The sequence below is a fragment of the Cricetulus griseus genome, chromosome 2 (genome assembly GCF_003668045.3).
Source record: "Cricetulus griseus strain 17A/GY chromosome 2, alternate assembly CriGri-PICRH-1.0, whole genome shotgun sequence".
Taxonomy (NCBI): Eukaryota; Metazoa; Chordata; class Mammalia; order Rodentia; family Cricetidae; genus Cricetulus; species Cricetulus griseus.
In genome coordinates this window covers 322,092,712-322,107,712 of record NC_048595.1, presented here as the reverse complement: position 1 = coordinate 322,107,712, position 15,001 = coordinate 322,092,712, and the positions used below count along the sequence as shown (strand labels likewise).

Below are 15,001 nucleotides of genomic sequence, written 5' to 3'. Positions count from 1 at the left end.
ATAGTAATGGCTCACTAAAATGCAGTACAATGAAGTGTTTTTAAAATAAATTTCCTACATTATTAGTTCTCTCTAAATATAAAAACAAAACAATTTTGTGAGTGAGTACTCAATGTGACCTTGCCTTTCTTTATGGCATGGACAATTTTTATTTTATTTTTTTTTGCAGAGTTTTTTTTTTTTCTGCTTATTTAAAAATAGAGAAGCTCATATTGGACAGGTTAGAATAAAGTTGTCATACATCTGGAGTGTTTTTATACTAACATTGGAGATTGCTTTTCAAGTCTTAAATTGTTGACAGTCCTCAGGAAATACAGCCTCCTTTGGGGCTGGTGCATATAATGTTTTGGGTTTTTTTTCTTTTTAATTATTATTTAGTAGATTATCCTTTTTCTTTTTATTTTTAAGTTTTATTTCTTTATCAGTGTATACAGTGGTCTGCCTACATGTATGCCTGCAGGTCAGAAGAGGGCACCAAATCTCATTATAGATGGTTGTGAGCCACCATGTAGTTGCAGGGAATTGAACTCAGGACCTCTAGAAGGGCAGCCAGTGCTCTTAACCTCTAAGCCATCTCTCCAGCCCGATTATGGTTTTTCTTATCTGCTGAATCAGTTGGCAAATTGTGTTTTTAAAACTAGATAATGGTTTTGTCCTTTATCCTATATAAAAGTGTGCATTTGACTTTGCTTTTTGTTTATCTTACCTGCATATACCAATATATAGCATTGTTCAGATGGTTTATGCTTTCATTTTAATTATTTTTGTGGTACTAGGAGGTAGTAAGATATGGTCCATGCTAGGTAAGTGTTCTATCAATGAGCAGTACTTCCAATGCAATCTTTTAGGCATTTGAAATATTCTAATTTTTGAGTATAATTTTTGTTTGTCTTTTTCCATTTAGGTTAAAGAATTTGCCTTTTAGCTTTACAAAGCTACAACAGTTGACTGCTATGTGGCTATCAGATAATCAGGTGGGCATTCTGACCTAGGAAATTTGGCTGGGATTCCAATTGTGTTGTTTAATTATACTCCTTAATTTATATAGTACCACTTAAGAACAGTTACACCTTGGTGTAAAAAATGTATTTTTGTATATATGAAGAAATACCTTACCATATTTAGAAACAATTTTTAACACAGATATAAATTTTGTTGTATTTTAGCAAGTTTCCAAACCTATTAAAATAAAGAAAAATCAGGAAATCAGACGCAGTTCCACTTAAAATCACATCATTACTACCATTGTCATTTCGTTTTTGAGTTCACATAAAATCTCTTCTCTCAGCAATTTTGGAAGATACAAGAGCTCTTGAGTTTATTCTTCTTATCAGTTTTGTGCACTTGAACCAGCATATCCCAGTTCACTCCCAGCCCAAGCCCCGGTTAATGTTTTAATCTCTTTTTCTGAGAGTTTTCCTCTTTTCATGACATCATGTGATAGTTATCTTTCTGTGTCAGTGTTATTTCAGTTAGCATAATGTATTCCAGATTTATTTATGTTGTTTCAAATCACAAGATGTCCTTTTCTTTAAAGGCTGACTTGTATTTCATTATGTTTTACACCATCCTCAGCCAGTTACTCGTTGATGGACACTTAGGTTGATTTTTTGCTTTCTTAAAGATAGATTTATTTTATGTTTTCCTGCATGTATGTATGTGTGCCTGGTGCCTGAGAAGGTCAGAAGAGGACATAGGACCCCTTAGGATTGGAGTTACAGGTGGTTGTAAGCTGCCATGTGGGAGCTGGGGACCAAACCCAGGTCCTTGGCAAGAGCTGTGAACCTCTGAACTGTCCTTCCATCCTCATTAGACTGGTTTCTTTTTGGTTTTTCGAGACAGGGTTTCTCTGTGGCTTTGGAGGCTGTCCTAGAACTAGCTCTTGTAGACCAGGCTGGTCTCGAACTCACAGAAATCTGCCTGCCTCTGCCTCCCGAGTGCTGGGACTCAAGGCATGCGCCACCACCGCCCAGCTAGACTGGTTTCTTATCTGGAATATTGAGAATAATGTTACAGGCTTTTAGTGATGTAAGTAAACAAAATGTGTAATAGTAGTAGAAAAAGGAAATAGTACTTCAATTATTATTAATTTTGAGACAGTCCTAAAGATCATAGGTGGAGTGATACTACTTTGCTCAGTTTTTTGATACAAGTACTTTCTTTTACTTGGAGTTTTGATGCAAGGTCTCATTATGTAGCCTTTGCTGGACTGGCACTTGGTATATAGGCCAGGCTGTTGTCGAATTCGTAGAGATGCTCCTCCCTCTGCCTCTGCCTCCTGCAAGCTGGGATTAAAGGTGTGCATCATTATGCCTGACCTGTGAATATAACTGCCTGCCCAGGTATAAAAGAAGGACAATCACAGGAAGGAGATCTTGGTTATTGAGAAGAGTGGTTTGAAATTAAATATTACTACATAGTCCAGAAAGGAGCCAATGAAAGAGTATTGAAAGATAAAGAAGTGAGCAGTTTTGGTGAGGTGACTAGCAAGTATGGTGAGAACAATAGATTTGGAGAGTTGCCTGCTGTCTTTACTTGGTTCTGCAGCTTACTTGATGGCTCTGCAACCTGCTTTTCAGGCCTGGTTCTTCTCTCAGTGGCTTACATAATGATGTTCCTGTTTTATTTTTTGTTAATTGTCCTTCAAATTACTTTCTATATCCTCATGATTTCTATCAGAATCTTTAACCTGGTATCTGTGCCTGAATCATACATATGGCCCAGTATTTGTCTAACATTGACCTTAGATATCTCATAATCAGCTCCCCCTAAAACAGCATACCATCTTTGTCCCAAATGTTTCCTGGAATCCTTAGCTCACTGAGAAATGTTTTATGGAGTCACAGACACACAGGAGTATAATCTAACTAACATCCCTTGTACTGCCAGTCCAGTGCATCACCAAGTCCTCAGGAATCTTGAATATGTTTCGTGTGCGTGCGTGCGTGTGTTTCATCATTTCATGTAGACTTGCTCTGTACAGTACAAAACCCAGTAGTGTCTCATGTAGTTAATCCAAAGACACATGCTTTTAATTAATTATATACTGAAGTTTTTGCTCTAGTGTGATCACTTAAATAATGTGAATTTTGCATCCATAATTTTTATTTTGGATTTTATGCTAAAAATTCTGATTTTTAAAGTAAGGTTAAATTGAATACATTATTGAAATTATCTTCATCTCTTTTGAGGCCTCTCCCCCAAGTTTTGCTCCTGAGATAAAGTCTTGGTATGTAGCCCAGACTGGCCTTGAACTCAAAAATCATCTTGTCTCGAGTATGTAGAGTGCTGCCATTTCAGGCATATACTACCATGCTCAGCTTCAACCCACACCCTAATAGTCGGATTCAGACCCAGAATACTAGCCAAGCACTAAACCATGTTTTTGCCAAAAAAAAAAAAAAAAAAAATTATAGCTACTAGACAATTAGAAATTGGACAGTACTGACTCAGATTGTTGATATAACTTTGTACTGGGTCTTTGCCTCTTGTTACTGCTTGCTCTTTCTAGCCCCATATCACCCTAATACTGTTATCACATGATCTCTCAATCTTAAACTTGCAGTATCCTTTGAAATAATGCTGATGTATTTTCTGCATAACATTACCCTTGAGGTCTCATTCATGCTGTAGCTATTTCTTTACCTCTTACACATTCATTCTTTCCACCAAATGAATTCTCGTTGACAACATTCTTTGCCCTACCTACCTATTCTTTTCCTCTCCTCACCTTAAATTTCTCAGAAATGCTATCGTGTCTGAGACAGTAGAAAGTGAATGTACCTATACTCTCTAGAGCCCTGCACCTTGTCAGCTTGTGATTGCATTCATTTTTGTAATAGCCAGTTTTGTTAGTTGTTTCATCATTCTTATATACTGCAGACTCCAGAAGTCAGTGTAGATACTTGTTTTGCTCTGTCTTCTGTGTTAGTGCTTACAGCTTCCATATAAAATATGTTAGTAAGTATTTAATGAATGAGTGGTTTTAGATTTCAGAAGAATACTAATAGTCTTACAGCAAGAGAACTTTATGAGTATCTGAAACTAAATGGAATTAAAGATCAGTAGTTAGGCATTCAAGGTACAGGGGAAACTTGAAAGACTTAATTTTTCTCTCTGTCCATGTACTCCATAAATAGTAATTACTATAATTTTTATAAAGTATAATTAATATGCCATTCAATACACTCATTTTAAAATATGTCAGTTTTGATATATGTAGTGGGTTGTTCAAAGGATAATAGCATAATACTTTCAGGAAAATTGGTTTTTAAAAATGTCCTAGATATGGGGCTGGAGAGATGACTCAGAGGTTAAGAGCACTGACTGCTCTTCCATAGGTCCTGAGTTCAATTCCCAGCAACCACATGGAGGCTCATAACCATCTATCATGAGATCTGGTGCCATTTTCTGGCATGCAGGCAAATATGTAGACAGTACTATATGTAATAAAAATAAGTAAATACATTTTTAAAATGTCCTAGATAATTTTGATATTGCCATTTAAAGGGAGACTGCTTTTTCACACACTAAGATACTACTGAGCCAAAAGCATATCTATGTTACTTATATTTTATATCTGTTGAATTACCTATGATTGTGGAAATATTTGGTATGAGAGAGGTGGGAATGCAGATTGAGTATCCCTTATCTGATATGCTTGGGATAAGATATTTTGGAGATTTTTAGATTTTCTTTTTTTGTTGTTGTTTTGGTTTTTAAGACAGGGTTTCCCTATTGAACAGCCCTGGCTGTCCTGGAACTATCGGTGTAGACCAGTCTGACCTCAGACTCACAGAGATCCACCTACCTCTGCCTCTCAGAATTTTCTTGCAATATTCATGAATAATGAGCTAGAAATCAAAATATAATTATAAACTTTATTAACATTTCATATATTACTTACATATCTTGAAAGTAATTTTATGTAGCATTTTAAATTAATTTTTTGTATTTTTGGCATAAACTTTCTCTTGAGGTCAAATGTGTCCTATGTTACTTGTGACAATCATGTCAGTGCTCATTGTTTTCAGATGTTGGAATATTTTGAAATTTTTAATTAACTGTGCTCCACGTTGAGATAATCATTATGGTGGTGGAGGGGATTGGTGAATAATAAGGAGGTTGAATTTAGAAAGCAGGATGAAATGCAGGCTTGGAAGTTTACATTTGAAGATAGACCAGGGTGAGCTTGTAGGACATTGTGAATACTGTCATCTCTGTCCTGGTTGTGGAAAACAGTGTCAGAGAAGAATCACACTGTTGTTTGAGAGTACAAGGAAGCAGATCTTTAGGAAAGGGTAGGGTTACCAATTCCATTATTTGAGGAAGTCAAGTAAATTGTCAGAATATTTGAAAATATAAGACAGTTTAGTTTTTAAACAGGTGAAGGTCACAAAATTTTTAAATATTTGGGAGTAAGATTTCAGGATAAAATTAGGTTTTCATAAGAGTCTGTCCAAAGAATGAACTAAAAGTTAATATAGTATAGAAGCCGGGTAATTCCTACCTACGTGGAGTCATTTAAGGCTCTTAGTGGTAGAATTTCAGGTGAGTATATCGAAAATAAGAGTCAGTTGTATTAGGAAAGAGATTGATACTATTTGCTAACTGTTAGAAGAAAGATACTAAGAAAAGAATGAAGTCTAAAATACCTGGAGGCTCCACCAAGTATCTTGGTACCATTGATGGAGATAGGAGAGAAGCAGTTTTCAACTTACTTTTCCTTAAAAAGCATTTTTGCAAAAGGAAATAATAGAGACAACAAAATAACATAAAATGGGGAAATGCTTTATAATCTTATTAGTAAAATCATTGTGTAGTAAATAATTTATAGGCTATAGATATTCTTGGCATGTTAAAATATTTTATAATTGTTTCAGTGATAATTAGTGCATATTGAATTTGCATTTTGTTAAAATTTACAAATGAATCTAAAGTTCAGTTTTTAGAATTCTATGTGGTTTCAAATGACTGCTCAAAGTACTATTTTGTGTATGTACAAATTTTTTTTATAACCTGCACCTTGATATTTTGTAAAAATGGTGGGGGGTTATTTGTAGGGATTGTTATTTCCTTTAGGCTTATTGAAAATTAACCATTTGTTTTCTTTCCCTAGTCCAAACCTCTGATACCTCTTCAAAAAGAAACTGATTCAGAGACTAAGAAAATGGTGCTTACTAACTACATGTTCCCTCAGCAACCCAGGACCGAAGATGGTAGGCATCAAAGACTTCTCTCCTTCCCCTTATTTAAGTGCCAACAGAATTTTTAGCTCCAAAACTTTTTTTACTTCATTGGGAGTTTGGAAAATTGAACAGAAAGTTTTCAGAAAATAGTTGAATAAGTAACATCTATGAGTTGAATTTAGAGGTGTGAAAATGTATTGTGCTTTCTATATTTGTTATATTGATAATGTTATCAATTGTAGCACTTCTTACTTCAAATTACACTTAACTAAATGTTAGGAATGCTTGTGAAGCATTGTGTGATTAGAAGTATTAAGCCAGGAAATGATTTGTTCTATTGCATATATGGAAACCGCACACTAGATCAAGGTCAGCTGTGAAACTACAATCTATAGTCTATAGTCACTACTGAATTTTTTCCTGTGTTTTGCCCAGCATACTGGTTACTAGTGTGTATTTGTGGATTATTGTGTTAAGACAGAGGACCAAACTTTTTTAGTATATGTGGTGGTGGTGATGATTGTGGTGGTTATAACATTTTAAAAATGTTTTATGTATGTATGCATCTTTCTGAAAACAGTAAAAATATCTATGGTCTGAAGTTACTTAGAAATTAACTCAGTATATAATGTTAAAGAAAAGTTTGAATTTATCGTTAGTCTTAACACATAAAATATTCCATGAAAGGGCTAGAGAAGTGGTGCAGTGGTTTAGAGCATTTTCTATTCTTCCAGAGGACCCAGATTCTATTCTCAGCATCCAGTTGGCAGCTTTTAATTGTCTGTAACTTCAGTTCTAGGGTATCTGATAACCCTCTGTGGGCCCCAAGCATGCATATAGTACACAGACATACATGCAGGTAGAAAACACACACATATAAAATATGCCATGGCAAGTTAAGTGGATAAGTTTCCATTTCCTCATCTTTAAATGACTCTAGCAGATCCATTTGAACCAGTCGTTACTTATGTACTGTCTGACTACTTCAAGTCTATAGTTGAATGCTAGCAACAGAAATATTTTATTATGTGGCCCTTTACTAAAATGGTATTTCTTTTTTTGTTTGTTTGTTTTTCGAGACAGGGTTTCTCTGTGGCTTTGGAGGTTGTCCTGGAACTAGCTCTTGTAGACCAGGCTGGTCTCGAACTCACAGAGATCCGCCTGCCTCTGCCTCCCAAGTGCTGGGATTAAAGGCATGCGCCACCACTGTCCGTTAAAATGGTATTTCAATCTGTGAATAGAACATGAGAATGAATGTTCACTTCTCTAAATTAAGAAATCATTTCATATTTTGCCTTACAAATGTTTTAAGTACCATACTAATATTCTTTACTACCATAAAGACAATTACTTGATCATATTGTGTAGCTGATAGTAGTTACGGGACTCTCTCACCTTACTGTGTTAGTCAAGCTTTCATATTGTTATGACTACAGAACCAGAGAAACAACAGAGGAAAGGTTTACTTAGTTTGTAGCTTCAGTGGTCTCATTTCATCTTCCTAAGAAGGTAGAATAGATCCAGAGTAGTTCCCCTCAAGGAGTAACAGAGAAGCAGAGGAAGAGGTTGGGGACCTGGCATTAACCACCCTCTACTCCCCCCAGCACACTCCTAGCCCTAAGGTTTTCCCAGACTCCCAGAACACTACCACTTAGAGACCAACTACTCAAAATGTGAACCTGTGGGAGACATTTCATATTTAGATCAGTACTTAGTACTGTTTGCTATTTTCACAAATCTTTAGAGATGAGGAAAGATGAACAATTGAGGTGAGTTCTGATGAATATAAGCAGACAAGCAAATGTTTTGTTGACATGGTCAAATATTTGCTGTCGTTCTCCATACTGCTTTATTGGTACCATAAGTAGTGTTTGCCCATTTATCTGTGCAGCCATGGCTGTCTTGGAACTAGCTATGTTGACCAGGCTGGCCTCATACTCAGAGATCTGCGAGCCTCTGCCTTCCCAGTGCTGGGATTAAAGGTGTGTGACACAACTGCCTGGCTATACTTAATTTCTAACATGAAGAATTTTTATTTACTTATGTTCTAGAGTTTCTGCTGCTGTAATAAAACATGATGACCAAAAGCAACTCGATGAGGGAAGGGTTTATTTCAGCTTACATTCAGTTCACCCTTCATTACTGAGGGAATTCAGAGCAGGAACTTGAGACATAAGCTGAAGCAGAGGCTGTGGAGGGATGTTGCCTATGGCTTGCCTCCTGATGGGCTTGTTTATCCTTTCTTACAGCATCCAGGACCACCAGCCCAGGGGTGGGACTGCCCACAGTGAGCAGTTACCAATCAAAAAATTTTTTTAAAAATGCACCATAATCTTATCTGGTGGGGACATTTTTAAGTTCCCCAAATGACTCTAGCTTGTGGCAAGTTGATACAAAACTAGTCAGCATAACATTTAGTAATATTTCAGTACTGATAATTTAAAAATAAGTATACTATTTTGTTATGGAAACAGTTCTACATTTTATAATTTTGGTAAATAATATGGTTGGAAGTGGATTTAAACACATGGAAAAGAGATGTATCTTTTAAATTTATTCTTAGAGCTTTAATAACAGACTTTTCAATGGAGTTATTTACATGTGACATATCAAAAACCTAACTTGGATTTTAACACAAAGTCTTTGCTATTCCTAAATAAGTGTTTCAAAAAATACCTATGAAACAATAACCTTATTGTTTCTTCTTACAAAGATGATAGTGTTCTGTTTGTCACATTGTAGGAATACAAGTTAAATGGGTTAAAGTTTTGATCTGTTTAGTTATTTCCAATCTTTTGTTTAAACCTGTCCTTAAAGTCATCAGTTTGAATGACTTTGAAAAAAGTTAAGTAATTTATACCTGTAACTTCTCATATTTACAACTATCTTCCAACATACACACTATGTCATCAGTTGCTTCAGGCTCGTTTTCAGAAAGGTTCCTGCTAGCCCTTCTCTAAGATGTCTAAACTGTGAGTGTTTGCAACCACAGGCATAAATGCCTTGATCTCTTCTTTTACTGTTTCCTATTTTAATGATTCAGATCCACCTGGCCTTCTTTGTTCAACCTTTATATCAACTTACTTTCTATTCTGATTCCTTCTTTTAAAGGATGATGTCTAGATAAGGAAGTGCTGTTCAAATTCTGACAAAAAAGAACAGTAGTAGTAGAATTATGCCACCATTGGTGTTATTTTTGCCATTTTTTTAAGGTAGAAGGGGCTGTATTATGGAAATTTGTAGTGCATGAATTCTTGGAGTTCATTTGCCCCTTAAAGTATCTCACCATAGGTACACATGAGTATAATGTACTCACATCTCAAATTGGAAACTATAGTGGATGAGGCTGCAGAATAGGATCAGCAGGTAAGAGAGCTTGCCCCCAAGTCTGATTACTTAAGTGTGATCCCTGTAATCCATTTGATGGGAGGAGATAACCAATTCTGCAAGCTGTTCTCCAGCCTTCATGTGTATACCATCATATTCACACACTATTGATAAAGCTAAGAGGAAGAAAACTACAGTAATGTTATCAGGAAGATGATGAATTTCCTTTGAACTTCAAGGAAATATCTTTTTTTTTTTTTTATCCTGGTACTTTTAAGAAGTAGATGAATCAGACAGTGAATATTACAGTTCAGTTTTAGTTTTATGGCAACTTGAAAGTGTGTTTCACATTGTTCACATTGAGCTTATTCTGATTTTTGTCAACCTACGAGACAGGTGCTACTAGAGTTCAGTAAAACCACTTGCCTTTCAGAATCTAAAGGTGGATAATGGTGAGGAATTACTCCTTTTGGAGAAAGAGTTTTGATATGTAGCCATGGCTGACCTAGAATTCTTCAAACTCATAGTGACTCACCTACATCTGCCTTCTGAGTGCTGGGATTGAAACTGTGTATTACCATGCTTGGCCTAGTGGAATTAGACTTAAGCAAGGAGAAAGGAATGCATGATAATTTTCCAAGTTACATCATATAGGTACCTATTGTGTACGTAATATTAATAATTAGGAAAACAACTTGGAGGGGGTAATGTCAGTCTGAGAATTTTTATCCGCGCTCCCCCCCCCCCCCCCCGCCATAGTAACATGTGGCTAAACAGTAATGTGAAAGAAGCTTGTTTCTGGTAGTTGAGAAAAGGACATTTGAAGGAAGTGGTAGTGTTTCATGAAATGGAAGAAAAAACTAGAGTGGTTTTGCAGGTTGGAAGAGAAAGATGGCTAAAAACCTGAGCAGGGCGTGACTTAATATTTAGAAGGAGGTACAGTGACTAAGGCAGGGACATTTTGAGTATGATCATGGTTATGAATCCCTTAAGTGATATGAAGATTAACATTGGGATTGAAGATACATAGGAACTATAAAATTACAGAGTAGGGTGGCATGATCAGACATTTGTATCATTCAAGATAGGGCAAGTCTTGAAAAAGATGGCCACTTGTAGTCAGATACTAGAGAGCTGAATGAATGCACCTCAGCATTCAGATTTGTTAGACTCTATGGTAAGGGTAGGAAATAATATTACCTAGTACCCTGAACCTTCAAAGGTAAGGGATTTATTCAAAATAGTAGGAAATGTAATTAACCAGTAGCTATTGAGAATGAGAACCATGATCAGAATTACAAACTCTGGGGTTCTGAATACATTCTTGTGTAAAATTGCTTCATTTGGAGGTTGGCTGGTGATTGCAGTTGGTACCCAAGGGCTGTCAACATGGCTCAATGATTCAGAGTACTTGCCAACCAAGCATGGTAATCAAAGCTTCATCCCCAGAATATGTATAAAGGTGGAAGGAGGAAAATAACCTACAAAATTACTTCCCAAGTACTTAATACAAATATATAGTTGCCACCAAAGTAATTACTTTTATTTTTTGGCCTTTGGTTTTTTGAGACAAGGTTTTTCTGTAGCTTTGGAGCCTGTCCTGGAACTTGCTCTGCAGATCATGCTGGCCTCGAACTCACAGATCCACCTGCCTCTGCCTCCTGAGTGTTGGGACTAAAAGCATGTGCCACCACCACCACCTGGCTCATTTTATTTTTTCACAAAATAGCTTACTCTGCCTTTAAACTCCTTTATCCCTTCATGCTTATTGAACTTTAACAGTAAAAAGAATTCTTAAAATTGGAAGATGTGGTAGCCTTACCGTTTTAACACAAAACCTGTGTATTTGTAGTGTTTAAATTAGGAGCTTCATGAATCCTTCTAGTAACAAAAACATAATCAGCTTCTTCGAAATAAAAATCGCAGTGGTCATGATAACAAAATCTTAAAACAAAAACCTATTTTTTATTCTGGGATTTGTTGCTGTTATACTGGACCAATTTTAGCTGCCACAGACTTGCTTTATAATGCAGATTATGGTCTAAGTGATAGTTTTCTGTGATTATTGTTTAGCCATATTTCTTTTATTTCTTCTAGTTATGTTCATATCAGATAATGAAAGTTTTAATCCTGCACTGTGGGAAGAACAGAGGAAACAGCGGGCCCAAGTGGCATTTGAATGTGATGAAGACAAAGATGAAAGAGAGGCACCCCCCAGGGTGAGTCTGTTAGTTTTTATTTCAGGTGTGCTGATTAAAGTTTGTACTGTATACTTATAATATGCCATTTGTGGCTACAAAGAAGTACTGGATTCATTGCATACCCTCAGAGCACTTACTAAAGCAAATTATTTCACTTATAAAAAAAATTTGAGAGAGGTATAAAACTGCCATTAGAAGGTACATTTTGAGGAGAGCTATAACTCACTGGTGGAAATCTTGTCTGTCATGTAAAGACCCAGAGTTTGGTCCCCAGCACTGGGAGAAAGAAAGGGAAAAACAAAACAGCTGAATTTGAAATATATATATATATATATGAGAGAACAGATTTTTTTTATAAATCTATTATCTATCTTTACTGCCGGTGACCAGATGTCCAGAAGTTCAGATGGATTATACATTAAGTTCTGAGATTGATGTTAGAAACATTAATACTTCATGTTTCTCTTATTTCTCTAGGAGGGAAACTTGAAGAGATATCCAACACCATACCCAGATGAACTTAAGAATATGGTCAAGACTGTTCAAACTATTGTACATAGATTAAAAGATGAAGAGACTAATGAAGAGTCTGGGAGAGATATGAAACATGAAGATCAGGAAGTTGCAAATAAGGATATGGGTGTGAAGGTTAGAAACTCAACTCCAAGTAATGATGTAAAGTGTGTGAAATTATCTAAAAATTGAGACAATTAATATGATGATCTGAATTATGTATTACTTAATTTGTAGTTTTGTTCTCAGATGGTTAATTTTGAATTTCCCAGCTGCTCGTCTTCTGGTTCTCTGGCTACAGAATGTCCAGTTTATCAGATAGTGTTAAGTTGGCCTTGAAAATGTCATTACTTGAACAAATAACAAGATAAAATGATTGTCAGAGAGTTCTTCTAGAAATACTCTTCCCTCCCATTTTGATGATACTGATCCACTTTATTCTAATTTTCGATTAATTGCTATTGCAGATATTTGACATTTCCTTGAAATGTTTCAAAACTTCTCAGTGCTACGGTGGCCAGATCAAAGTTTTGTTATACCATTAGAGTCACAGTGCATTCTACAGCAGGCAAAAATGATTTATTTATTAACTCACTTGACACCAGTCCTTTAGAGGAAAAGTAACTTTGTAACTTTTGCTAAATTATGTACTTTAATATAATCATGTCTCTCTATAGGCCATCTACCCCCCCAAATGGGCATTTTATATTTGAGTCTAGTTTTACATGTTCACAGTTTCTTTTTGTTGTTGTTCTTTTTTTGTTTTTCGAGACAGGATTTCTCTTTGAAACAGCCCCCATTGTCCTGGAACTCACTCTGTAGACCATGCTGGCCTCGAACTTAGAGAGATCTGCCTACCTACCTCTGCCTCCTGAGTGTTAGGACTAAAGGTGTGTGCCACCACTACTTGGCTACAGTTTCTTTAATATTAATTTAGAATTGAAAATTGATGAATTACTTAAATTTTATATAATACTTAATATAAAAACAAACACAGAACATATAATATGAGGACTTTATCTTTTATTTAGACTTCAGAAAGTACTACAATGAAAAGCCAACTGGATGAAAGAGAAAAATACATGAATTCTGTACAGAAGATGAGTGAACCTGAACCTGAGACCAGCCCTGGTAATTTGCCAGTGATTTCGAATAGGAAAGTGTCTGAGGACCTGAAACATATTGTTAACCATGATGATGTTTTTGAGGTATGACTTCATCCTGACAGTCATGAGAGTTTCCAATTTATTATTTCATTGTTGTGATCCATAGAAGCCTAATAGTATGATTGCAGAAAATATTGCAATCCTTGAAATTTTTCACACTGCTAAAATATCACTCATCACTTTAAACTTAAAATTTTTGTTATTTGTGAGTAAATGACTAGTAGGTAATTTAGATTATGATGTTACATAAAATGGATAATTACAATTACTTTTCATTTATTTATTTTTTTGTGGTGATGGGTATTAAACTCAAGTTCATTGTTCATAACAGGCCCATGGTCTACCTGTCATCTACATCCCCAGACTTTGCTTTTATTTCTGTAACATCAAAATGAAAAGTTAAAGATGTAGATCAGTGGTAGAGCACTGTCCTAGTTTAAATACAGCACTGGAATCCATCCCTAGCTCTGTGTAGAAAACAAACAGAACAACAACAGAAAATGGGTTATGGCTATACTCAATCATTTAGCTTATGTAAGTATTCATCATTGGATATGTTACTCTTGTTCCGTGTCTGAGAACAGAGATACAATTTCTCATATTGAATAAGTAAAAGCAATAGATCTTTCTTTTTAAAAGGCTTTATTGAAAGATATCTCAAACCCTACACAACTTAGTGATTCAAAGTATATATAATCCAGCAGCTTAAACAATTTACAAAGTTGTAAAGCCATTCCACAGTTAATTGCAGAATATTTTTATAACCTCAGAAGGAAAAAGTAATCTCATACTTTTTGTTCCCTCAACTCTAAGCAACTAATACCTGTTTTGCCTGCATAGATTGCTTATTCTTGATATTTTGCATAAATGAAATCACACACTTAATTTTTTTTTTAATACTGGCAAGTGCCCACTGAGCCATCTCACTGGCCTAATATGTGGTCTTTTGCTTAGCATATTGTCTTGAATTTCATTCTCTGATAATCTCTGAAGTACTACATATTATTCTTATGGCTGAATAATACTCAATTGAATGTGTATGTGTCAAGTGTAAATGAGATTGCTAAACATACATGGAACTCCAAACTTTTTGAGACTAGATCTCAGTTTGTAGCCCCAGATGGTCTGGAGCTCACTGTGTAGCCCACGTCAGTATCCCTCTTATATTAGCCTCTTGCATGCTGGCTTTATGGGTGTGAATTACCTTGCCTAGCTGGGACTCCATAGTGTCATAACTCCAGTTATAGAGGCTTCAACACCCTTATCTGGCCTTCATGGGTATTGCACACACATGATACACAGATATACATACAGGCAAAACATCCAAAACACAATAAAATATACAGTAAAAACAAATAAATATATATTTAAAGATATGAATAGAAATTGGCAAACTATTTTATTAAAATAGACAGTATTTTTGTGTGCCAACAGGAGCTGCCATGTAGGTGCTGGAAAACTAACCTGTGTCCTCTGCAAGAGCAACAAGTGCTCTTAATTGCTGAGCCATCTCCACAATTCGTACCTTTATAATGGCACTTATGAAGATATAAAAATCCTTAGTATTGTTTATTTTTCTTTTTTAGGGGAACAAGTTTTGTAAAGA

At 35.6% G+C, this 15,001-nt stretch overlaps 1 protein-coding gene across 6 annotated transcripts in view; it reads left to right on the top strand.

Moving 5' to 3' along the window:
- Positions 1-15,001, top strand: part of Erbin (erbb2 interacting protein) — a 72,636-nt gene that overhangs the window by 33,978 nt on the left and 23,657 nt on the right. For all 6 annotated transcript variants that reach the window (XM_035440547.1, XM_035440545.1, XM_035440546.1 and 3 more), the window contains exons 12-16: positions 905-974; positions 6,119-6,218; positions 11,613-11,734; positions 12,194-12,364; positions 13,261-13,437. In XM_035440547.1, the coding sequence (XP_035296438.1) occupies positions 905-974; positions 6,119-6,218; positions 11,613-11,734; positions 12,194-12,364; positions 13,261-13,437 (640 nt within the window). The remainder of the gene's footprint in view (positions 1-904; positions 975-6,118; positions 6,219-11,612; positions 11,735-12,193; positions 12,365-13,260; positions 13,438-15,001) is intronic.